This window comes from Anoplolepis gracilipes, chromosome 4, assembly GCF_047496725.1.
Source record: "Anoplolepis gracilipes chromosome 4, ASM4749672v1, whole genome shotgun sequence".
NCBI classification, from domain to species: Eukaryota; Metazoa; Arthropoda; class Insecta; order Hymenoptera; family Formicidae; genus Anoplolepis; species Anoplolepis gracilipes.
In genome coordinates, this window is record NC_132973.1 from 14,943,756 (window position 1) to 14,970,068 (window position 26,313).

Sequence of the window (26,313 nt, forward strand, 5' to 3'; positions counted from 1 at the left end):
ATTGAGAGATAGATTTAATCGCTGCGTTAGTTACTACTTTATTCCTGGAATTGATTCGACGCGAGGATATACGCAACATAAACGCACTTTTTTCAAGACAAGTGTATCGCAAAGCGTACTATTGGAAAAATAAAGACCCTTGCTGGACGATTTTCAAAATTGAAAAGGAAGGAGCGGACGTGAGCTCATATTATATACAAATTGCGTAGTAGACAAGTACGCTTGTTTCAAGATATTCCGCCAAAGCTTCTTCGAATGTGTTGTCTCTCTTAACCATTCGTATAATTTTCTCGCACACTGCGTCTCTGCTAGATATTAAATGTTGAAACGATTAACAATCGTTGAACGATCAGTGTCACGAATATGAATGCGCATTTTTATATTTGTATTAAGTAACAATCATGTAGCGCTTAAATATCATCGGGAGTGCCGAATAAAAGTGTCGGACAATTATTATAAGTACGCGAGTGCCGTAATATGTATCGATAATCGATATTCGATCAAAAGTATACATCGTCGCGTAAAGTGTCGTTGAAAGTATCGCAAGTTTTGATTCTCTGCATCTATTTTTTCATAATGATATCTGAATAAATAAATGTGCATTGGTAGTGTCGAGAAAAGTACTCTGTCGAATTTTAAATATCGCGATTTTATGATGATAATTGATTGCTCAATTGACTGATTCAGTTGTATGTACGGATCATCGATCATCAATGTTCAAAGGACTTTAAGATAGAAAGGCAAAAAGAGAAGAAAAAACAGTGCAACTTCGACTGGTGAGAGTTTATAATTAATTAAGTAAGATATATTTAATTCCTATTTGATGAGTTAAATTAGATTATCAATCGGACGAGTTATGCTTGAATAAGTCGTTTATTTATTTAAAGAGATGATTGAAAAATATTTATTAATACTATAAAAATTATTTAAAAAATATACTGAAAAAATAAAATGTAATTTTTTAATATATTTTTCTACAATTTGTATACATTGTGTTATTTACATGCATATAAATAACTGATATATTTCGACGTATTAAATGTTATGTCGTAAAAAATGCACAGAATTTATTTTTATAAAATACAGATTAAAAAATAAAAAATTTATTACTACATATCAAATACTAGTGTAAATGTTGTATGTGTGAAGCTTGCGTTTCACTTCAAAGAAACTTATTAATTGTTGAGAATTCAGACTTTATTTTTAGAAGCTTTAAAAGTCTTGATATATTAAACAAATAATTTAATTATTAAATACAATAAAATAAAAAAAATGACTCGAGACAAACTAAGAGGCAAGTTCACGTTGCGTCTTACTTTGTCTTTAGATGAATGTTTTAGTTTATTTTTTGCCAGATTTTAAATAATTGAGAATTTCACAATAATTCTATAAAAAGTTCTATGCGTAAAAATTATTAGAATATTAATTAAACAAATTAGATCGCCCGAGACACTGGACGCGTAAATACTTTCAAGCGCTAAAATCTTGCAAAAAATGCTAATCATCGGCGAACAAAGTGAGACGTAGCGTGAATTTGGCGTCTCAGTTTGTCCCGAGCATTTTTTTTGATTTAATGATCAATTTGTTTAATCTATCAAGGACTTTAAAATTATTAAAAATATAGCCAGAACTCACTAATTAATGAGTTTCCACAAATTGAGACGTCAGCTTCACGCACACAAAGTAGTAATCATATAAAATCAATATATTTTTATATTGTATGAGGTTGATTTCCGAATAATTCTCGTATGTAAAAAAGGAAAAATAGTTTAATATTATTTTCCAAACTTATTTTAGATATAGACTTTAAGTCTATTAACAATATACATATAATCATTAATTTATAAGAAGCTTTTATTTTATTAAATATATATATTTGCACATTTGTAAATAAAATATTTGGTGTTAATATCGAAAAATCTACACACAAATTGTACACATATAAAATAAGTTTCATCAACGCAAAATATTGCAACAGCATCCTCGATAAAATATAAAAACATGGTCTCCATAACGCGGGATTAAATTACGTAAGCAATTGCGCTACGAAAATTGTAAAATCTCCAATTCGCACAAGTGAAAGTTTCAATGTTTGCGTTGGCGAGAAGCCAGAAACAAGACGACCGCGCCCAAGAGCTGGTCCCCTTAAATATGCCTCGGTATTGTCGACGATGACGACAACGATGATGACGACGGTGATAAAACGTACATACTAATTTTAGTTACTCGTTAAATTATAAATTTATGATACGGATCAGCGGCCTGTCATCATTCGGCTGTATCAAAGATTTAGCCTTTGCTTTTTCACTGAGTAAATAAAATGTAACCTGTGTGTCATAAACTATGTATCGATAGTTCAATATAGCGGATTAATTTCGGTCATCTCACGCATTTTTCATTATATTTTGAATGTAATTAAAATTAACTCGATAACATTTTCTGATATAATGAAGTTTGTCGCTAAATATTTTTTAAACTTAAAGCATTTCTATCACACAAGATACTTGAAAAAAAAAAAAACTTTTCCAAGTTCGAATCTCGAATAAATGAAACAATATTGTCGTGCGTAACTATATAAAATAAATATGAGCGATATAGTCGACAAATATAACGCATCGAACGATGGTCTAAAAACTTTTGAACGCTTCAATTACACAGTACCAACTACGTGGCAAATATTGCGTGGTATACATGTTACAGATGTAGAATAGCATATGTTTCCAAATGACCGATATAGTGCAACGATGATTTGCGCGAGTTGTACTCGTGGAGCAAAATCACTCTTATAATAAATAATAATAAAATTTCAAAGTCATGATATAAAATAAAACGACCAAATATAGACAAATATTAGTCATATATTAAAGTCTTTCTATAAGAAATATTAATTGTTCAGAATATAAAACAATTCAAAATATTTCTTTTATCATACTTAACAAGTCTATGCGTTATTAATTATAACAAGTCTTTGCAAAATGTAAAAAAAGTAACTGTTTAAACAGAATATAGCAAATTGTTCACTTTAATGTAAAGTTAAATATAACGTTAATAAATTAAATATAAACAATGATAGATTGCAGTACAAGGTCTTAGAAGTATAGTTTTATAGAAAAAATAGCAATGAAAGAGCATAGTGACTATCAAAGGTGCGAAATAATGCTTTAAATAATATCATGATATTTTCTTTCAATCCGATCGACTGATTCGAGATATCTATTTCGGTCCCTAATCCTGGAAAGGTATTCAAGGATCGATTCTTGGTTAGCTGAATCAACGAGTGGCGTAGATAAGCGCGCGAGCTCATTAATTTTCATATAGCCATCGATCGCGAATTGAAAAACAGCACTTGATAACGAGATGATAATCCCGTTATTACAATAAAAGCCTCGTAATGATTATCGTCTCGTATCCGTCGACCGTCGTATCACCGATGATCCGTTAATACTCGACGAGTGGCATTTGTAAATTTTCTAGTTGTTATTACGCGGTCCATTGTCATTAATATTTCGTTATTAATTACGTACGCACGCGTATAATTGGCACTGCGGCATTAATTAACCCGGTAACATCTCTCGCGTGCACGCGCACGTATTCCTTGCACGAGAATCTGATTAGCCGATCTCGTCGCGAGGACGAATCGCTGTGGCACATCGGGCTTATTATTTTTGATGCCGATTTCCGGTCGAACGAGGATGAAAAATCATTGGACCGAAGCCGAAACGGCTGAAACCAATTAAAAGTTCGCGGCGTCGGCAGCCAATTACGTATATTGGCGTAGAACGCGGCTGTAACTTTGAAAGTCGAGTGATCGCCCAGGCGTATCTTCTCATAAATTCTCATAAATGTTAACTCTGGCATCGCTAATGTTGCGCAATATTGTCTAGTTACTTTTACATGATTTGAAAAGAGAGTAATAGAAGAATTTCTTCTTCGCGATCTTTCATCGGACAGAGTTGTTTCTTTTAATTTCTTTTAACACATTTACTTTTTATTTTTTTTTATAACACACATGTTTATTATATACATGAATAAAATTTTTTTTGGTTTGAGGAAATAAAATTTTAACTTGATACTTTGCGCTCATATCAATAGTTTAAAAGTGATAGAAGAATCGCGTCATGTTCTTTCATACGACATCGCATCGCGTGCTTTCGCGTACGACAGATAAAAATCTAGTGACACGTGGGGCTTACAAGGTGTGAGAAAATTGCTCGGCACTTAAGGGATTATCTGTCGGTCGCGTGCGAGAGTGCGAGTGACTCGGATTATCGGGAAATCGCATCGGTGCGCTGTCATGAAATAGGCGTCAGCGGATTGAATGCAAACGAGAGATTTGTGCATAACGAACAGGCGTAAGCACCGCTGGCGGCGCAGCGATGCTGCGCCTTTGGCCGCAACACCGCAATATGGCTCGCGAATTTGACACGCTCGCATCTTGTGACTCGCAGTGGTTGTTGCTAGTCGGCTTTTCACGCCTCGCGTGTTTCAACCCCCTGCCCGCCCGCCGGGATGTATAAACGCGCATATATAAACGCGGTCGATGCGATGCCAAGTTACGGACGATTCACAAGCCCCGCGGATGAGATGATTTTGATAACGCGATGGATACGCTCAAATGGTATAGCTCTCGCGCGTTAATTGTTAAATTGTAATTCACAATAATCTCGCAATCGGAAAGTAAATAATCTCGCGATATTATTTCCGCGAATAATAAAAAATAAAAAATGACAAATTGTAATCGAGTGATTTTTTAAATATATTTGTTCCTTGTGTGATTCCAAAATATTCTTGCGCGAGCGTTGCAGATTTTAGAGATATTGTATACGATATCACAGGACGGTATATGCGGCCAGGCAGCCAATTTATTTCGCCGCAGCAAGTTTACGTATGAAGATGAAGAACCCTGCGGACGACGCGTTTCGCGACAAAAAGTGCGAAGGAAAGTTTGCGAGGAAAAAAGCTGGCGGAAGCCGGAGAAAAGAATTGCAGAGTCCTGTAACATTCTTTCATTGGTTCATTTATCACTTGACCAAGAACGTAATAGATCGCGAACAACCGTGGACTCTTCGCCACGGCGGTCTTTTACCGACTGTTTCATACTTTCTTTTCTCTTTCCCTGTGCGAATTTGAACGTAAAGTTTTATTGTCCTCCTCTCAATAAGACAATATTGATTTTCCGACTCTTATGACCGCGAGCGTCGTTAACGACATCGTCTGTGATCTGTAAAAGTCACTGTGCGACATCACCTGTTACTTGAAATCGAAAATGTGAATCACGTATTTCGAGAGGAATTATTCCTAATCTTTATAGTCACTCTCATTATTCTAAATTCCAACGATATTTTTCGCATAATTTACTACCGTAATTCTTCAGCATAAAAAATTAATGCGATTTGCCCTCTCTCACTATTATTCGCGGTACTCAAATTTTAATTAATCATCGTAGAAAATTAACAGGCAAAAGGAAGATATTATGAAAAGATGTATATTTTATCATCGTTGCTCAACAAATATTATTCAATATCCCTGTATACAATCACTAATTGATGTTAATTCCATAATAATATCAATTAGCGGAAACTTGTAGCTGATGATAAAGTGCAATATTAATGTTTCTCTATTTTCCCCTTCTTCTTCTTCCCATTATTATCACCCACAATCAGGTCGATTAATTAGAACACATTGTACCTGGGAATCACAGGTGTAATGAAAGATAATCGTTCCCGTCTGCTCGAACTTCCGTCGAGAAGTTACATTACCGCCGACACGAAACGCTCCCCGATTCCCTATTAAAAGTATCGTAATCGAGCGGGAAATAGCCCCGTCGGTCGTAACGCAAGATGGATGCGCATTTCGGTCGAACGAATTTAATGCGTCGGCTCGATTTCGGATTGGATCAATCCTCGCATCTCACGCGCATAATACGGCGATCGGGAAATGGGAAAAAAGCGCGTCATGTGTGCGACAGGCTGTCAATCGGTTTCAGATCTTGCCGACTGATTGTTCATTCGACCGGGTAACTTTTTCGGCCGGTACATAATAAAAGGAAAAAAAAAAGTGTATGCCCCGAATGTATGAATATTCGGCGATTGCAGTATTATTCGTACGCGCGAGATAAATCGATTTCGGTAGCTGTAAATTTTATAGTGGACGATTCTTTAAAAATTTTCGCACCTCTCGACGTCTCTAATAATATTAAATATTTTTCTGTGCTATGTTTGTAATTATTTTCGTTTATAAAACAAATCTCATGGAACTGTATAAATATAGACGCAGGGTTTAATTAAAATACGCTGCATTTTTAGTGTCGATAAAAAAAAAAAAAAAAAAATCGAAGTATATAACGAAACGCGTTAAATTTGCGCGAGCACATTTAACGTGACAGAATGCATTTCGGAATTTGATGAATTTGATGAATCTCGACTCGAATGCAAGTGAGCGCATTTTCGAACCGGCGGCGAGAGAACGGTACAAAACGCGGTACCGGCCGGGATACCGCATTTTTAGAACAGCCGAAGGAATGGGTATCACGGTTACGAGACGTGAATATACCGGCCACATCACGAGGTAGCGATATGGAAGGTATATAGAGCGGATGAGATTTCCTTAGTCCGGCGAAAATCCTTTTACCCCTTCAGTATAGCGCGTATACGATATTTTTTTCTATTCGCCCTTTTTATGGAACGCATCTCGAGGTATTCCCGTTTAAAATTCAATTTCGTTTAACGTCATCGGAGATTGGGTACTTTTATATTATTTGATACCTTCGTAAATCGGAACTGCAATTTCGTTGTGAGATTGTCTTCAAGTTATTTAATAGTGGTATCCCTTCCCTCCCCCATCCTATAATTTGAAAAATAGCACTCACGTTAAAACAGGCTCGCTCGTGTCCCGTGACAGCAAAGTTTTGCACGGTTACGAGCCACTCCAAGCCTGGCTGTTTAAGCGTTGTTAAACAAATGATGGATCGTTTAATCGTGTAAGTTTCGGCGGCCGTTTCAGCGTTTAACAACGTCGTTCGGAAGAACGATCGTATCCTGTAATCATCTCGGATTAACGATCGCGGCTGCGGGTCCGCATTAGATTGGAAGTCGATCCGCGTCACATGTCGGGACGTCTCATCTTACGACATATATACTCGGGGTTTTGTTCTCGCGCAAAACGAATTGCACGACGTCGACCTGGCAGCGTCTCAAGCATCGCGAGAATTCATCCAGTAATTTTAGTATGTTGACTCCACATGCAATTTGCGGACGATACGCGTCACGAATTGCATTCGATATATAGCATACGCCAGCAGGAAGCCGCTGAGGTCTGAAATTTATCTTCGCTGTCGGATACTTGGCGTGGTCTACTGGCGCATTACTTGAGCTTATGTCAAATGATATAAACGTCAACCTATCCTTGTCATAGGTTTCGCGGTTAATTATTGAATTCTGGAGAGAAATGACGCAAGAAATTTGTTATCATTATTTCCGATTCAGCAATTATTTAAAAATACTTCTGGATTAATTATTTATCTTCATACGTTTATCTAACTTTTTACAAATATCTATCGCGGAAAAAAACATTATGATTTGCAATTTAAAAAGCTCATGTACGCGAGCTGCTTTTTTTTTTCGAAAGCAGTCTGATCATCATGTTGGTTTATCGTCGCAGAAATGGTTTTTGCTATTTTTATTCAAGTGCCTGTTTCCCTCGGTAATAACCTCGCCGGCGTTGCATTTGTTATTTCTTCGGCTTTGTTGTTCGCGCATTTTGTTTTCGCTCACCTCAGTCTGTTGTTCTCCGTGTGTGGCGATTCCTCCGGCGATTTGTAACTGTTTCCGGTCTGTAACAAAGAATGAGAAGCATAATGAAGACCTCGATTCACACTCGGTCCATATCTAATAAAGAGTAAAAGAATTTTACGAATTTTATTCGCGTTCTCGTGCAACAATAATCGCGGACTAGAAGTGCAAAACCGTGTAAACGTAAAAAAAGTCCGTTTAAACGAACCGAGAGAAAAACCCGTGTGCTGAAAAATATGTTACGATCATAAAGGATAGGAATAAATGGAAAAATATATATTTCATAAATAATGTAAAAATTACATTTTTTTTTTTTTTCAAACGTAAAATAAAGAGAATAATACACCATGGTTAAAACTGAAGAAAATGTATTTGTGTAAAGATGTTTCTTCGAAAGCAATCTATTCAACTAAATCAAGTTTTCGCTTGTCAGACAACCGATGACACTCGAGAGATTATATTCGATCAACCGGGCCGATTGTCGGTCCTGCTGACGCCATAGGATCTTCGGTTCATGTCCAAATGTCATCTCGTATTCGCGAAACAGCTGTAAACGCGCATGACGCTTACTTCCGTCAAAATGTCGGGACATTCTCGGGGGATGAACGAGCGTCGTATAGGTCGCAAAATAACACTCTCGGAAGGGAAATATTCGTGAAACACGTGGGTTGACCGTTAATAAATCGGCCATGGAGAACAACTCGGCTACAACGAAGACGACGCCGGCGTCGAATTAGTTGGCCGGAACGTGTAACAATTCGTGGACAACGAATGGAATCCAAGGGATTTCGTGAGAACGCATTGCGCGGCGATGTAATTAGAATTTATGTCGATTATAGCGTAGCGAAAAAGAAGAAAAAGGACACACGAGAACCGCGTAGGAACCCTCTGGAGGCAATGGAAGTATATTTTCATCGAGCAATTCGCGTCATAAATTCCTTCATTACCCGTCGGCGATTCGCGGATACATCCCTTCGAGCTATCGCTCCGCTTCCCGGAAAAGGAACATTAAAGTACGCGGGAGCGGCTATTGCACGTTATTGGCGATGCAATTATGTTTCAGATCGTCCGTTCCGTCGATTGTTATCGGCGCGATGCGATTATTATGATAAAGAAAAAAATAATCAGCTGAACTCGAGCGGATGTTTCCTTCGCGATCAGGAAATCGCGCTCCTTTCTGCCGTCGCGGTTAGAGTTTCTCTTCTTCTTTTCTAAGTCTTTTTTCTCGCTTTTCCTTTTATCAAACAAGCCGTTAGTCGCACTGCCCGACGAACAGGAAATGTTATTCTCGCGTAAATTGCGAACGCGGTTACGCCGCGACAATCGAATTATCAGTTATGGAAATTTGTGCGTTTGGAAACAATGGTCATTATAAATACCGTACCGTGTGTTGCGGCGCGCGATGGAACCGCGTATCGTCGATGATCATGGTACGAACAATAATGATTATTTCATTTCAATCAACCTGCGGAAATTGAACAGTTCTGGGAAATCGAAAGGACACTCGGCTCGCTTGTTACGCTACGCTCGATGGACGTCGATTTAAAACTACATCTAATTACATACACACGCCTATATATATATTGCGACGCTCGCAATCTATCCATTACAGTGGGTTAACGAAGTTGGAAATCAGTTTGATCGATCAGTTAAAGTAAATGATTGTCGAGTATGTTTGGTTGGCCGTCGATCCCGCAGCGATTCGATCGCGCCGATTATGTATATCGTAGCAATCCGCAAGCTTTGACATCTGTTGCGTGGCGATGTCATAACGTTACAAGATTAATCAGCGGAACAATTGGATGCAAATATATTGTAATCAAACCGCAAAGCTCTTTCAATATAGTTACAGCAATTTAGATACGTTTACTCTACAAAAAAAAGATTAAAGCATTAATATTATAATATTAATATTATATATTAATATTACATAGAATTAATATTATATATATATATATATATATATATATATAAATTCCTTTTTAATCCTCGGATTGAAATTTGAGTTGTATAGAAATATTTGTGATCATTTTTAGCGTTAGAGTTACTGTGCAATGCTTTTTAAAACGCTCGTCGACTCGATCGCTCTTCCGATCGCCATCGTGACATCGCGATTAATCGTGTCGCTTATCATCGGTCATCATTCGTTCGCGACTTACCTACCGCGCGAACATTTATCTTGTAATCCAGCCTCAAGTAGCGACCGTCTGCTCCTTGTAAGTCTCATCCCGTCTGCAATCTAAGATCAGCACTCAGTCACTCTTTCTCTCTGGCGCCTCTTTCCGTCGTCGTGTCGCGCAATCCGCAACGGAGTGAATTCTTCGTCCCATCCATCCGGAGACAGTCAATTTGTCCTTATTTTCTCCCGACTTTCACTTTGCTTGAGAGAGAGTTGAGTGTTTTTCTTTTTTATCCTTCTCTTCCTTTTTCGTACCGAGCGCGCTCCGAAAGCCACCCCTCGGCGAAAGACGCGACGCGACTTTCACTCGATTGTGCCTCGGCCAAGTTGTGCTTGGCCCGAACGAGTAGTTCTTGGCACGGGAATCACTATCATCCGTTCTCTCCCCTCCCGTGCGGGAGGGAAGTCTGAGACGGGAATCAAGAACAAGAAGACGAGAACGCGGCTCTTTCCTTTCTCGTCTCTCTCTCCCGTCACCCTCTCTCATTTACTCTTTCTCTCTCTCTCTCTCTCTCTTTGTCTCGCCATCTGTCTTTTCATCTTCTTTGCCTGGTACCGAGAAAACGGAAGGAGGACGAAGAATGGGAATACGAGGAGGAAAACACCATCCACCGAGGTCTACTGCCTCCGTACCGAAATACACCGGTCCGCGCTTATAGTTCACTCGAGCGACAGAGACTGAAAGAGGAAAACGCGCGAGAGCGAATGCGAGAGGTTGGATGACTTCGGGTTAAAGTGGCGTCGCGTGTACAACCGCACCGGCGACGGAATATACGGCATTGCAGAGGACCGCTTCGTCGCGCGGGAAACTGTCTTCCGTTCCTACGTCCTTTCTCACCTACGGTCCCGTAGTCGCATATCCGCTATTTTTTTCCTGCGAGAGTTCCGAGGAATATTATATGCTCTTATTCTCTCTTCCTCTCTCTCCTTCCCTCTCTCTTTCTCTCTCTCTCTCTCTCTCTCTCTCTCTCTCTCTCTCTCTCTCTCTCTCTCTCTCTCTTTCTCTCTCGTCTTTTTCCATTGTCTCTGCTAAACGCGGCAGACTCATTCGCAAATATGTAATAAGTCAAGCGTTAAAAGGCATTAACCTGTTTTACTTTAATACTTAAAAGTCCGCACTGTTATGTATTATAAAATTAAACAAGTATCCAGTTAATTTTACCCGTCTATTGTTAAATTTTTTAATTTTATAAATTGACCGAATTTTTTCATATTTATAATAGAGTAATTATTCCGTAAGATGTTATTCTTTAGTTGAAAAATAATATTTTCTATTTATTCATTTGCATAATTGCAAAATATCTCGCTATTATCATCTCGCTATTATCAAAAATACTGTAATAATAATGAGAATAATACGGAGTAATAAAATAAATATTTTATAATATCTTTTATAAACTATTTATTTATTTATCAACAAAATTAAAACTTTTTGACAGAAAAAATATAAAAAATTACAGAAAAAAGAGGCATGAGATGTATAAATGTAATTGAAAAGAGAAACATATGCACACTGCATCTTATTATTATCGTATAAACGTTTAAGCACACGTTCTTTGGCCAATCAATTTTATACTACTTATTTTTGTATATCTTTTTTAAATAATAATTCTGTCAATAAATGAATAAATAATAAGTTTCGTAATTTAAATAAGCTTATGAATAATATTTTAAGATTTCATTACATACTGATTACATTTAAGTGCTCATGAAATATGAAAAATGAAGTCATTATCAATTATTCAAACACGACACACACAAGAAGGAGTGAAAATGGCACGTTAGAGACAACACAACTTTCGTCATCTTTAATACATATTTAAAGAGAAATGTCTGCGAGAGAGAGAGAGAGAGAGAGAGGGGGGGGGAGGGAGGGGGGCAAATAAATATTTATCCGAATATTGTACGCGTTGGGTAGATTTTCGGAAGCAGGCGCAAACAAGCCGTCAAGCTCCATCGAATCTCTGTAGTTGCGAATTGTGGTGAATTGCGTACTCCATGCAGAGCGATATTGTGGTTGTAAGCGCGGACTTAGGATCGACGTAGAATCAGCCTAATCACCCGGAAGTGTTGCCAATGTCCGCTGTTAATCCGATCGCAGATGTTTCACTCTAGCCGATTCTCTCGGGGCGGCCGGTTCTCTGTTCGTTTCCCTCGCTCGTTTCGGCCGCCCGTGTCTGCTCACACGTTGTTTGTTTGCGGCCGCGTTAGCGGATTCTAATCGCGGTTACTACGCTCTTGCGCCCCAAATCTGCCACCGCCACCAAACCAAGTACTTAAATCGAGTGAAACGTACCGTTGTGTATAACGCATTTAGGTTAAAGCACCTATTTTCAATTAGGCAGCCTGGCCGCTTCTAGGCCGATATATCTCGCCCGCTTCGGCGGTTCTGACTCATGAAACTGGCACGGAAATTTTGCGTTGATTAATCGCATGCGCGACTTTTCGCGATTTATCTTGTCGTCTCTCAAATGGCGCGTTTTAATAAAACAGAGATTTCGCGAAAGTTCAGAAAAATATAATATTAATCGTTTGATTAATATCCTGAAATTTAGCAAGCCATAAATGCGGATCGTGCAAAATATATTTTATGTCTCTTAAGTGCCTAAAATATTTTTTTTATGATTTTATATTACTCTTTTTGTAGTTTTCAATTTTATTGTATTTGCAAACAATACTGCAAACTGTTCCTTTTTTCATTCGTACACATTTTCCATTGCAGGATATTTTTTATTTCAAGGGATTGTTTTACTTATTTTTTTCTTTTCAAAAACAATCTTTTCATTACTTTATTACTGTACATTTTTAATCTAGTGATTTATTTATGTGAATTACCGTTGCACTGATACATGCGAAAACTGAAATCAACATCCATAGTCTCAAATATCTTTAACTCGAGAGAGGCGAAGAGAACGGAAAGAGGCAGGATAAAGAGAAGGGAAAAATGTGAGAGAGTAACATAGGCAAAGAGAGGTACATACTCAAAAGTGGTAAGAGAAGAATGAAGAGGAAACGAGCTCGGAGCAGGAGCAAACATGCAGGCGGAAAATATTTTCGAAGCGAAGAACGCGCGCACGCAGAAGAGAGCCACTCTCTAATTAGCTTGGTATACGGGGTGGCTTTTTGTTTAATTAACACGCTTGTAGTAAACTACCTCTATGTCGCCGTGCGCGGAGTCGCTCTTTTTAGCCCCGACGTGGCGCTCTTTATATCCTATTTTTTTTCCCCCATACTCATCTCACTCTCTCGCCACTCTCTCCTTTCGCTCGTGATACATCCGATAGGTATTAGTTTGCTTAAAACACGTGTTCAAGGGTGTCAGGTTTAAAAGGATGACATTGTCCGGCAGGTGTGTCCCTTAGCGATTCTCTATCTCCCTTTTTTCATCGCGCGTCTTTTTTTTTATTTATCTTTTTATCACTGACCGAAAATACTGGGCTTTGGTATTTTGACAGTTGGTGAATTTTTGTTGCGATGCATATTTTTTCGAATTGGATGAACCGAATCGCGGTATCTCAATCTCTGTCACTCGAGAAAACCGTCGGGCGAGGAGGACTCGCCAGTTAAACACTCGAATTTCGAAGGAGAAGTAATCTTGTTAATAGAAAGTTTTCCGAAGCTTATTGGCACCGCGCCCATCGCTGATTGATTGCTTCACCTTTGCGAAGCTCTTAGACTTCCGCCTTTTATTCGATTAGAATATCGGCCTTTGTTTTCGTTTTGTTATGCTCGAGCGATTCTCTTATCTTACAACCGGATTATATCTTTTCTCAGTGCGACGCGCTTCGCGCTTTTCGGTAAAAATAAGTCCACGTCGAAAGTACAAACCTCGCCAAAGGATGAAAGAAAAATATTGTGACTAACGTAATAGATATCTTATATTCTTAGCTCATACTCCGTCCATATGGCAAGTCCAGTTATATATGACAGTTGATCGTAACTTTTTTGGTAGCTCCACTAGAGTTAAGTATCTAATAAAACATCACGATAGAAGTAATAAATAAAAATCTTATTTAAAAGACATACGTATTTTAAGATTCCTCGTCGTTCTCATTGCAGCTGAATTATAAGTTATAAGAGAGAAATGTGAGCATTTTATATACGTTGCGATAAATTATTTCTCTTGCCAACCACTTCGCAAATATAACTTAATATATCATAATATCATGATATACATATGTATATTAACTCTTTCATTATTCTATATTATTGAATGCATGTATAATTCCATTTGCATATGTCATATTTCCAGCAAAGATAGACAATTGATTAATTTATACAATTATTTATTAATTTACAAACGAAAAGTTTTCGATATGTTTCAATAATACTATACGAACGCATATTCTACATATTTCTAAAATTATGATCATTTTTAAATTATGGTAGAGTTATTCTGTCAGTCTGGAATCAACGTCAACTCGGTTCAGAGAGGACTAAGATCGAATTGAAACCACGTGTCGAACAGACTCAGACGGTATCACAGCATTGAGATATGTCGCGACAGTCTTCTCTGTGCACGCTTTCGTATAGTAGAACCTGGAAACGAGAGACATGGCTCTCTCTCCCCCTCTCTCTCTCTCTCTCTCTCTTTCTCTCTCAGTTTAGTCTGGTCTGAATGTTAGCCGGTGAACGTTAGCTGCAGGTGGCGCAGCGTATTTATAGCCACGTCGTGACTCCTTCCTCTTTGCCAACAACACGTCGGTCCTCCCGGTTTTCGTGCGACTCCTCACTGTGCTCTCTCTCTCCCCCCCCTCTCTCTCTCCCTCTCCTCTTTTCTCTCTGCATCTTCCTCTCTCGGTTGTTGCTCGCGAAAGTCTACTTAACGGCGTTAAACCGGCTGGCGCGGACGGCGACTTCCGTAGGAAGACCTGAACCGGCGGGAGTACACGTTAAAGAATGAGTTTAGCCAACGAAATTGAGGGAGCCTCGAAAAGGATTATCTCGAGTCTTGTCCAGCGGCGCCGTCGAATTCGCTGCCGCGAGAAGCGGAAATAAACGATCAACTGATGATGCGTACGTGCACCGCGAGACTCGACGGCTCATCGAAATCTGTCGATCGCCGTTACGTGCCGCTTGTACTGTCCCGATGACGGCATGAATTTTTATACACACTCCGGAAAAATCGCTTTCCGAATGCTTCTACATTGGAATATCGATTTTAGCAGAGTCGAATACAGATTTTTCAGATGGTTCGCACAATGGGAAAAGTGTATTTTTATTGCATTTTCATGAAAATCTCTTACTGTTTAGATCGGATTATTTCAATTTTCTTTTCGGTTATATACGTATATGTATACAGATATATGTACATGGAGTAATTATAATAATGAATCATTATAAGCATCTTAATTAATTCCATACAGTTGAAAGAAAATTTATGCAATAGCAACTGTAATGATGAATATTTATAGATGGTGTTTTGTAAAGAGATATAAAAATCACCTATATTCTTTTTAATAAAACCGTATCATTTTTTTTTTGTATATACCGTTATTCTCCTAATTACACGTATATCGCATATAAAAGAATTAAGATAGAATGATCCAAAAATTAATATTTTACATGATATTTCATTATTTATCTTGACTAAAATCCGCGATCGCTGATCTGTCGATGATTTCGAAGCTGGAAGATTGCGTGTTAGATTCACGACACTTGTAAAGCTCGTTGTTAATCGTGATATGTACCCACGCGCGCGCTCATTCTTTCATCATACTGGATTCTTTGCGAGATCGAGATCTCGCACGCTCGCGGAAATAATCGCGACAATCGGGCAGAACGTGCCATGCAACGAGCGACCCCTAACGACTCTTTACCCTTCCGTTCGCGGGGTCGCTCGCGGTTCGTACGCCCGGTCCGGTCAACACTTTTACATCCGGCTAAGCTCGCCACCATCGGATAACACTTCGCAAGCAACGACGCGACCGCGGCAGTCACTTTCAGCCGGTGCTGAAGCAACCGGCAAGCCGCCGTTCCTAAACGGTTAAAGTCTTGTCCAAACTCGGCGAAACTCGTTTGCTCCGCGGCTGCCGCTGCTATCTCGTAGCTGCGATCTCCTCTCAATCTCCAAGTCCACCTCCGACCCGTCGGCGTCGCGCGGCTCCTTCTCTCTTTGGGAAACTCCCTATCTTACTCGGGTAAAGAAAAGAGAAACGTTTTGGCGTGGTCTCTTCAGATTATTTCAAGAGCAAAAGAGTCGCGAGGATTTGAAAATGGATTCTCTTTCCGTTATTGAACAGACAAAGGAAACACGTCAGATAAAAATGTTAAGTAATGTTTCACCTATAAAAGATCTATAAAGTATCTATTTAGATACGAGAAAATATAAAGAATCGCAAGTAAATAAATATAAAGCTAAATCACATGATTTGAAAAATATTTAGCTATAATTATAATAATCTAAAAATTGAACGCTCAAGATATGGAAAAGATATGTTTGTAAGAAAAGCATTTCTTAAAAGAAGCACTGGTTTAATACATTAATTATTAATTATTTCTCATTTTTTATATTACAAAGTTATCGTGAATTTTATATTATTGGGATATACTGGACATTTCAAGTCCATCGACTTTTGTACAATTTTTTTTTCTACACTCCCTTTTCTCTCTTCGCGTGTATATAGTGGAATTTTCATACCTGCGCGCTCAGCGAAACTTCCGAGCGAAGCAGGAAAAGATCTTACAACATAAAAGGATACCTGGTTGTTAAACTGGAAGTGACAACGATTTTTCTCGGATACGTCTTCTATGGCGAAACGTGACCCCTTTTAGCCGGCACCCTAGTCCGGGCTATTAAGGGAGGATGATCGATGATTTGCGCCATCCATTACGACCGGTGACTGGGAACGTAACCCAGGTGTGTTATTTGCCCGAATAATGCTTCTGATTTTTTTCATGATGTATCGTAAACGGGGTAATTTTAAAATAGACACGTATCACTTAATTTACGAACAAAATTAAGATTAAAGTTTCAGTAAAATTTTTAGGAAACATCAAAAAAACTCATTATACTTGGATATTTCATATATTCTTGCATAATGCGAGTTATGGTGCGATAAATCAGTAAAATAAATAGACAGCGTCAACTTTCCATGATCTCTTTTTGCGCGAGCTGTTTAATCATGAGGAAAGTGATAAAAATATACAACAAACGCGTTCCCGCTATCAATAATTTCTTTCAAATACCTATATTTCTTTCAATATACCTATATATGTCACAGGTTTTTTTTGTAAATTCACTGTTAGTCATTTTATAAAGAAAAATCTAGTCTCTTTATACAATATCAAATTTTTATAGAATAGCGTTTTATAAAATATAGAATAGTGTTTTATAAAAAGAACCACGGCTTTTTATGAAAGCTAAACTAAATTTACACAAAAAGCTTGCGACACATAACTCCTGTACATAATCATTCTTGTCCTCTTTGGTATTGGGTCATTAAAGGGCAATGATCGACGATTCACCGCAACGGCACCGCAAAGCCCCCTTGAGATTATTTTGCACTAAATTCACAATCAATGTATGAGAGTGCATTTACGCGATGTATCGGAAACTTAGATAACTTATCATTTAAACAAAAGGATCTTTAATTTAGTGGGTCTTTACTACTGAACGAGTAAGCGAAAAAATAATGAATACAAAATTGTATTACTAAAAAAATATAGAAGAGAAATACGACCGAAATGCAATTTGATCTCTTTTTATTTTAGTTAATACCGTGATCCATTTATATGTAACATTTTTCTCAATTTTTAATATCAGTGCAATGAGATGCTTATAAGGAGTAATAGTCATCATAAACGATATTAACGCGCTTTTCGAAAAATCACTGAAATTATTTGTGCCGTTAAATTCCACGGAGAAATGCTTCCTTTCTCTACAGCGATGATTCTACGAGAATCTGCGGAACATCTTGTTTATTTCTCGTAACATAAACTCAACTTCCAGCAACACAAACTTAATTCCACATATCGGGCGATACCTATCGACCTACCGAACCCGGTCTCCGTTATTACAGGATAATGACGGACATAATACCGGCGGTGTTGTCCGTAGGCTATCCTCACACCAAACTTGCAAGCGATATAGGTAGCGCGCAAAACACATCCCGCACGGCAGAGGATCAACAAGGAGTAAGAGGGACATTAGTGGAGGTATACGAGCCACATAATCAAGCCACGTCACAATGGTATGTCACTTATATATGTACGTGAGTTCCCGCCGTATTGGCGCCTCGTGCCGCTCAATGGCGGATACCGACGCGTCGTGCGCCAGGATATAGAGGTACCTTACACAAAGACTCGCAGCTGATTATTGCTACGGTCGTGGCAAAGAGCAGCCTAGTCCCTGCGGCTAACCCGGCTCTCGTCGAATTGGTTTCGGCATTATTGCGAACGCCAGAGTGTATTTCGAAGATGCGTGCGATTGCTGTTGCATTGTAATATCAGTATCTCGCGTATTAAATATTATTTCTCGATAATTAAGTTAAGATTTAAGGTGATTGAATTTAATTTGTAAAATTTCGCTATTTCATCAAGATTAAAATTTAGTTAATTTTTAACGTCATACTTTTTTCTGTGATAATTTTATGAATTGTAAAAATTTGTCTCGTGTCTTTTCGCACGACAAGATGATATCAAATAAAAATTTCTCTCTCAAATAGGAATAGAAATCTCTTTTTCTTAAATAGAGAGACACGTAGGGCACAGCATTCATGGCTGGTCGCGTGAAGAAATTCGAAAGGAGACAATCTGTTTCGGTAAAGTAGAATTGCATAAGTAGTCTTGAGCGACGCGTCTTACCTTTTCAAAACGGTTAGATCCCCTCCTTCTGATATGTGAGGGAATTAAGGTACGTAGACGAAAGGGAAGAAAGAAGGGAATGAGGAAAAAGCGTGCGCTCGCGATACGAGAAACACGCAAGAAGAAAAGAAAGGAAAGAGACTGGTAACGACCGAGAGAAAAGGACGGCGGGAGAAAGTAGGGTCGACTGTAAAAGCAACAGGTGCCGACGTCTAGCTAGCAAGCAAGCAGCTCTCGTAAACCCCACATCTCTCCTCCTCCCGTTTCCATCGTTTCTCTCTCTCTCTCTCTCTCTCTCTCTCTCTCTCTCTCTCTCTCTCTCTCTTTCTTTCTCGTACATCTGACTATCTCTTTCTCTCTCCGTCTCTCTTTTTCTTTTTCTTTCTCTATTCCTCTTCTCTCCTTTCCTTCTTCCTCTCGCTCTTCACCCCCGCGACTATCCTCGAGCAGATCCCGGCGAGATAGCAAAAATGTTTAATGGGGTGAACTCGCCGGAAAATACCAGGCGACCCGCGTCTCTTCGTAGCACCACCTTGAAAATGTCGTTTCCCTCGATCAGTTTCGCATTAACGTCTCGAGCCTGCTTATCGAGGGCCTTTTCATGTTTAGTGAGGATCTTCCTTTAAAAGGGCGGTATCTTGAACGCGCCGCGAATTCCCTCCCCGAGATCGGCGCACGTAGCATTGCCGGTAATTCTTGCATCGCGAGCGCCATGAAAATGTGCGACTTGATATTTTTCCTCGGAAAGATATAAATGAGAAGGGAAGCGCAGCGAGAATAGATTTTCTCTCGTGTATCTCTTTTAAAATTATCTTCGTGTTTTCCATATATTTTCTACTTAATTATATTTAAAATATTAATGCTTCAATGATAACATTAAGCAGCTGCCTCTGACAGTTTCTTTTTAAATATATAATGTATATTAAATTACTCAATAAGGAGAAAGAAATTTGTGGAATATTTCTTTAAACACGTGCAATTTCTACGCAAATTCCTATAATGCCCGAGAGATAGATCTAGTACGTGATAGTTGGAGAGCGCGAAATTTGCGTAGCAACGAGGCGTCTTCTTTCTCGTGAAAGATCCCGCAATAAATGCCGGGGGAACAAATGCAGCAATAAATGTTAAAGAGATCTCACTCGTCCCGAGAATGCGGCTTTAAAGCGAAGAAAGCTCCCGCGGGTCTGGCCGTGAAAGAATTCCAGGAGGGATCGAGATTACTTGGGAGGGTACAGAACTTTTGATGGAAATAAATGAAACGCATTAATAAGGCCGTAGGTATTTCGTGCGAGTCTCCCGCGTAATAAAATTTATACGATGTTTGAAAAAAATCGTGGTTCTACAATCTTTTGCTTTGCGTACCGCGCGGTTCTACTTGATTCTTATTAATGTCGAGGTTGTTAAACAAAAACTCGACAAAGAGAAGAATCAACTGTTGCCAACAATGGAATAATAATTAGCAGCATGCTTCTCTCGCACCACCGAGGTATTATTATTATTGTATTTTTCTAAACTTTAACGATATACACTGTTTTATTATCATCTTGATAGAATTTCAATGAGACCAATTAATTAATGAGAAAATTGATAATCACGGGATCAATTATATCGCAAAATTATTATACGCAACCGAGTATATAGAATGTACTAAGCTTAATGAAATGACGTAAATCCGTCGTTAAATTAATTTACCACCAATCATGCAATTTTGAATTTATATCCAAACTCTATCCAGTACGCGATGGCGCTCGAAAATGCGCGTGATTTATTGGAGATTTACTTTCGGTCGACATGAACGATCGACCGTTCCGGCTTTACCAACACAATTTGCCAAAAGTATATAGTTTATAGCCGAACGCCCAAATTATCCCTAAATATCCCTTTCTCTAAATAAAATACATAATGTACTTCAATAATTTTATCGATTGGCTTTATCGCAATGATAAACGCAGACTGTTCAGATATGTTTGTACATTTGCCATATTTGTGCATTTGTACTGTTTATTTGTGCCAAAATTAAATATGAAAACTGTCGAAGCGAGAAATGTCCGCTTTCTGGTTCGCGATTTTTATACAAAACTCGAGTATTTTTCTTTCGGTCTTTACACCGCGAGCACGTTTCTTCGCGTGTATACGCTGTGTACATCAGGAACGCCGCAACTGATAGAACGTTCAGCCACGTGCAAAACGTACCGCCACGTAGCAAAGAAGTTGGCCGAGGTGATTCGAATTTGGGGAGCAGCAGGACTTTATATCGTTGCCCCGTGGCCGCACGAAACGTTGCCTGGCCCGCCATCGCATATTAAACATTACCGAGGGGTCGTTTTACGATCCCTTGAACATATCGTATTAATGTCGCTCGCCGTGCGGTTGCGCACGCTTGCAGCTTTACATCGCTCGCTTCCAATTTAATGCGTCTGCCGCGAGAGCTTGCCATTGTAGTGCATACGTTCCGTGCACCCCGTCTCCGGCCGTTTCAATGAATACGATTACGAACGCATGCGATAACGATCTTAATGACAAACGTCTACCATGCCGAGATATCGCATTCTCTTTCATAATATTGCATCACCTATAGCAAGATATTATCCTTGCAATTATTTCATTAAAATTCTATATGAGTATTAATAGACAAATTATTATTATTATTATTATCTTTTCTATTTTAGAATTTGTATGAGAAATTTATTTAAAAATTAGTAGTGGACGTGTAAATTAATGCAGTAATATAATTCAAATATTTTACTTTCTTTCGCGGCATTTTTTCAGAGTATGGGTAATTATACGATAAATTTTTTGCTCTCTTTCCTGCAAGATCCGGTCGTTACAAAAAAACAGCCGCTGTTGCTTCTTGTAGTTTACCCTGTACCGCGAGAACGAATGAAGGCATTGCCGTAAAGAAGCGCCGATGAGGGCGAACTCTCACTTCTTATGCTAATGCTGAGGGCGAAGTCTCCGCCGTGTTCATAAAGACGCTTCTCCGCCGCGAAATAAGACCATTGCAGCTACTACGCTGAGAAAGCAGGCAGAAGGTGAGACGCGAGGGGTTGTTATGCTCGCGGCATCTGCCACCGCTGCATCCGATATGCAATATTTTCTTTCCCGAACCTGTGTGTCGCTCGCGAAATCGATACGCCAAAGAAAAAAATTTTCTGCTTTAAGCCAATTCTTTTTATATAAATCTGCAAGCTAATTTTTTACCTCTAATATTTTCATATAACTGAAGTCTGTACAATAATTTAATTTGTTTATCTGGTGAGAAGTGTACATACACAATGTGTGTAAAATGGCTCACTTTTTCGTTTATTACGAAACTTGGGTGTTTCCATAAAAAATATTTTATATAAAATATTCTATATAAAAATATAAATATTAAATCTTGTTCCAAATTTGAATAAAACTTAATATTTTTTTTTTTTTTTTGTATAAAATGCTATTTTCTTGTGAAACATTAATTTAAACAAATTATACTAGTTTTAGAAAAAAAAATATTGAGCGCGATGTTACATCTCATTACAGTATTGACGGAACGAGGCAACTCCAAATGCACTCATTCGACGAATATCCGCTATGCCGGCATGACTATCACACTATACAAATGAGATAACGTAGATCGACGTGACAATGCGGTAATTGTACATGACAATGCAGTAAAATTCATGTTCGCATAAACGCATCGTATTTGGATTTATCGAATACGTATGAGATAAACACCACCGTCTCTGCAGTCAACACCATCTACGATAATGCGCTTTAATTTACGACGTATAGTATAATACGCTGAACTAATTTTAAAGATAGGTTTAGTTTGGTTGCGTTAAAATACAGCAGTAAAGTAGTAAAGCGTGCGAGTGATGTTGACGATCGCGAAATCGTCTGACGTTCGCGCGTTGCATTTTGTCTTTTTGCATTCCCTACAATTTCCTCCCGATCGAGCGAATTCAGACTAAAGAAGAGAGGCAGTCGTGCCAAATCCCTCGGCGATGTTACGTGTCTGATTTAATGTTTGGGGACTCGATGTCGCAGGGCTGCCTGGTGTTTCAGTAAACGTTTTATCCGCGGCGATGTGACGCTGATAGGATTTCAGACTGACTTTCTCTCTCGGCTCCCATCGAGAGAATTCGCAGATCCGGAAATGGAGAGACAGAGTTTAACAGAGACAAAACGTGAAAACGTTCCCTCGGACGATCTTTCTGCGCAAAATGTGCGAGGAAACAAACCGATTGATTCGACATTTCCCGATTAATTCGAGGTCGAAAAAACCAATAGGAATGTTTCCGTGAAAATTATGAGCAACGATATAGAAAAGATGATTGGAACCTTACATACTTCTCCTAAGCCGCTATATCTGAATCCCTATTTCTGAATTATTATTACTTTAGCATAACTAATATAAACATTTAATTAATTATTCATCGCAATTGTGCATTCGCTGCTCGTTATGTATTTAAATTTCATATAATTTAATTTAATTATATTGAATTCTTAAAGAATTTTAAACTTTATTTCTGTGATTTTCTTTTTAACAATTTATATATTATAAATAACTATATATTACAACTAATATTATTCTAATCTTATAAGTTTTTAAATTGGATTTATTTTTATTTTTATCTTTATTGATTCTTTCATAATGTATAATAGTAAAATATATAATAGTTAAAAAATTAAATTCTGTAAATTGATATATTTTCTGTGGTATGTATATTGATCGAATTAATATTTTACTATGAAATATTAATTCCAAGAATTGGAGCAAACTGTTACTTTTTATATATTTTTTAAATATTATAAAAAGAAATAACTCAATCAAAAATTCCAATTTAAAAAAAGATTAAAGTAATTGTCTTTTATCATTATAAATAAATAAAAAAAATACAATTTATTTCTCAAATGTAATAAAAATTTGTATTGTTTTATCACTTACTGCAGTATTTTTTTATATTTCATCATATTTCTGTAGTCAATGAACAGGTCAGATTTGAAAATTAATTTCTCATTGTTAGACCATTAGCCTGAATTATCTTCCAAAAAAAAGGTTTATTCAAAAACTTTATTCAAAGGTTTATGAAAAAAAAAAGTTTGTAATATTAATGAAACCCTAATGTAATCTAATGAGAAGTAGTGTTAAATAAATATTTATGTGGATATAAATGTTTGTTTTAAAATTTCAGCTATGAACTAGAATTTAAAAACAAAATAATGTCAATTTTGATTCTACCTCTCTACATGATACGCAAGGTACAAGCCCGTTATGATAATACGAGCTAGATACATTACATGATGATGTATCGCTCAACTAATGTCCGAAATAGAAACGAACGGCGGATTTCAAGCGCATGCCAAGCCAAGAATTGATCAATATCCGAAGGGAGAATAATCTGCCCGCGGAGCCTCGTAAATCGTGACGCGCGTAAAGGAAACATCAATTATCCATCGCGTGTGAATTAATCCGATAAAGATAGCGCTAGCCTTTTTCAATTGTCATTTTCCTTTTGCATAGAGCTTAAAATCATAAATCTACTCGATTGTTTCGACGACAGAGACACGCGACAAAAGCGAGAGGAAGAGAGGTATTTCGTGTGCACGATCGAATGGTTTGTAGTTTGCAGGTTGTCTGTTGCTGCAGGGCCAATTCTGGCCGCGATAATCAAATCTAATCCCTAGAAACAGCCGCGGGCTCTAACTGGCAACCAATGTTACATTGGCTTACTATATTGTAAGCGAGAGAGAGAGAGAGAGAGAGAGAGAGAGAGAGAGAGAGAGAGAGCGAGCGAGCAAGAAGGTTGATATATATATAGGATGGTGCATAGATTTCAAAATAGCGGATTTCGTATGCAGCCACCGATCTCTAACCCTGAGGGCGATATTCTGTTTAAGTCTCGACTCGAAGAACTATAGGAAGGCTAAACATGAATATTTGGATTAAGTTATCGGCGACGTACTTTCTCTTTCTTTTTCTTTCCATCCATCAACAATCTTGTCACGTCCTGTTTTACAAACGCTTCTTTTTACACGAAATATTCTCTATCTATATTAAAGCGAATTAATTCATTCGACAAAATAATGTCAGGCATAATTCTATATTTAAGATCACAGTTATTATCGTTTTACAGTCTCCGCACATTTTCTCTTTTATTAAACAAAATTATAAACGTCCACTAGAAAGAGATATCTATTTCAAAGTTAAATGATCACGATTTTCTTATCGATTGAAAAACTACTAATGTTCAATCTTCATTGTTCCATTAAGCCGACAAACGGTGAGAAGCTATAGTGAATTGCCGCAATTCGTCTTTAATCTCATCGTGGAAACGGGAAGATAAAGTGGCTGCCTAATCAACGCCAATTTAAAAATCCTCGTCACGTTGCTCGATATCTTCGGTCATTCCTTCCAAGGATAGGGTGCGCCGTCGTGTTAAAAGGAGAAACGGGAAACGGGAAACGGGGAAGAGGTCCGAAGCGTTAGATGTAAAAGGAAGAGTTAGGAGAAACGTGCCGTACCGCGCGAAGAGCATCATGCGCAATCTTGTATGCAAATCGAGGAAGAAGAACGAGACGGTGTTGGAGAGAGAGTGGCGCGAGACGAGGGTGAGGGATGAGACGGAAAAAGGAGTGAGCGCACAGAGAGGGTGAGGGGACCGGCGGGAGGGAGGGGAAAATGCGCGTGAGGAAGGTACTTTAAGAAAAATTTGTTCCCTCAAGATTTCTATATGCAAATGCGACACCGCTGGTGCTCTCCCCGACTCGGCTCGCGCCCCGGTCTCGGATTTGCATTCCGCGCTCTACATTCATATTCTCTTTCTCTCTTTTTCTCTTTCTCTTTCTCTTTCCTATGCCAACGGAAACCGACGGAAACGCGTGCGGTGTCACCCGTTTTATTAATGATCCGTAAGTGTCGACGAGAAGCGCGGATCCGAGCGCAAACAGAGCGAAGCAGCGACCCGGGACAGCCGGCGACGAATGACAAGAGGGAGTTGACGAGGGTGGATCGCGGTGCTCTAATTACCATTAACCCATTAGGAGGTATAATTTGCCTAATCGGGACGCCGATGTGTATTACATTACGTTATTTGAGATGGGTTTACCTCGGCGCGGAATGTTTTGTATAATATTAGTTTATCCGATCGCGGGCGCGGGCGACGCGACGCGACGCGACGCGACGGTGTGCGTTGCATGTTAACGTGGCGTTATGCGGGATTACATACTTCGGGCTCGATGCATTTTCTTCGTATCGTTTAATAAGATCGCGTGTATGGAAATTTCTGGAATTAATCACCTGTGCGAGAGCTGCGAGCTTAAATAGAGTTCTCGCTGTGGTAAAACCGTGATCGAAAGATTTATTTACAGACGACAGAGTTCTAGAGATATTTTTATCTTTATACGATTTTGCCTTTATTCGATATTATATAAACATATTGCGATGCGATGCTTTGCCTTTTGAAACTTCACAAAGCCCATTTTATTGCTGCCAAACCAGCAATATTCATGGAAATATGGTCGGCATTATACGTATGTGGGAAAAGATGCAAAGTTGTG

At 38.4% G+C, this 26,313-nt stretch overlaps 1 protein-coding gene across 4 annotated transcripts in view; it reads right to left on the reverse strand.

The window, feature by feature from the left end:
* Scgdelta (sarcoglycan delta) overlaps nt 1-26,313 on the reverse strand; it is a 201,459-nt gene that overhangs the window by 63,948 nt on the left and 111,198 nt on the right. For 2 of the 4 annotated variants that reach the window (XM_072890326.1, XM_072890327.1), the window contains one exon: nt 7,773-7,831. In XM_072890326.1, coding sequence (XP_072746427.1) covers nt 7,773-7,831 — 59 coding nt within the window. Of the gene's footprint in view, nt 1-7,772; nt 7,832-9,949; nt 10,381-26,313 lie in introns of those variants that run through there. The other 2 variants (XM_072890329.1, XM_072890328.1) reach the window with 2 other exon arrangements.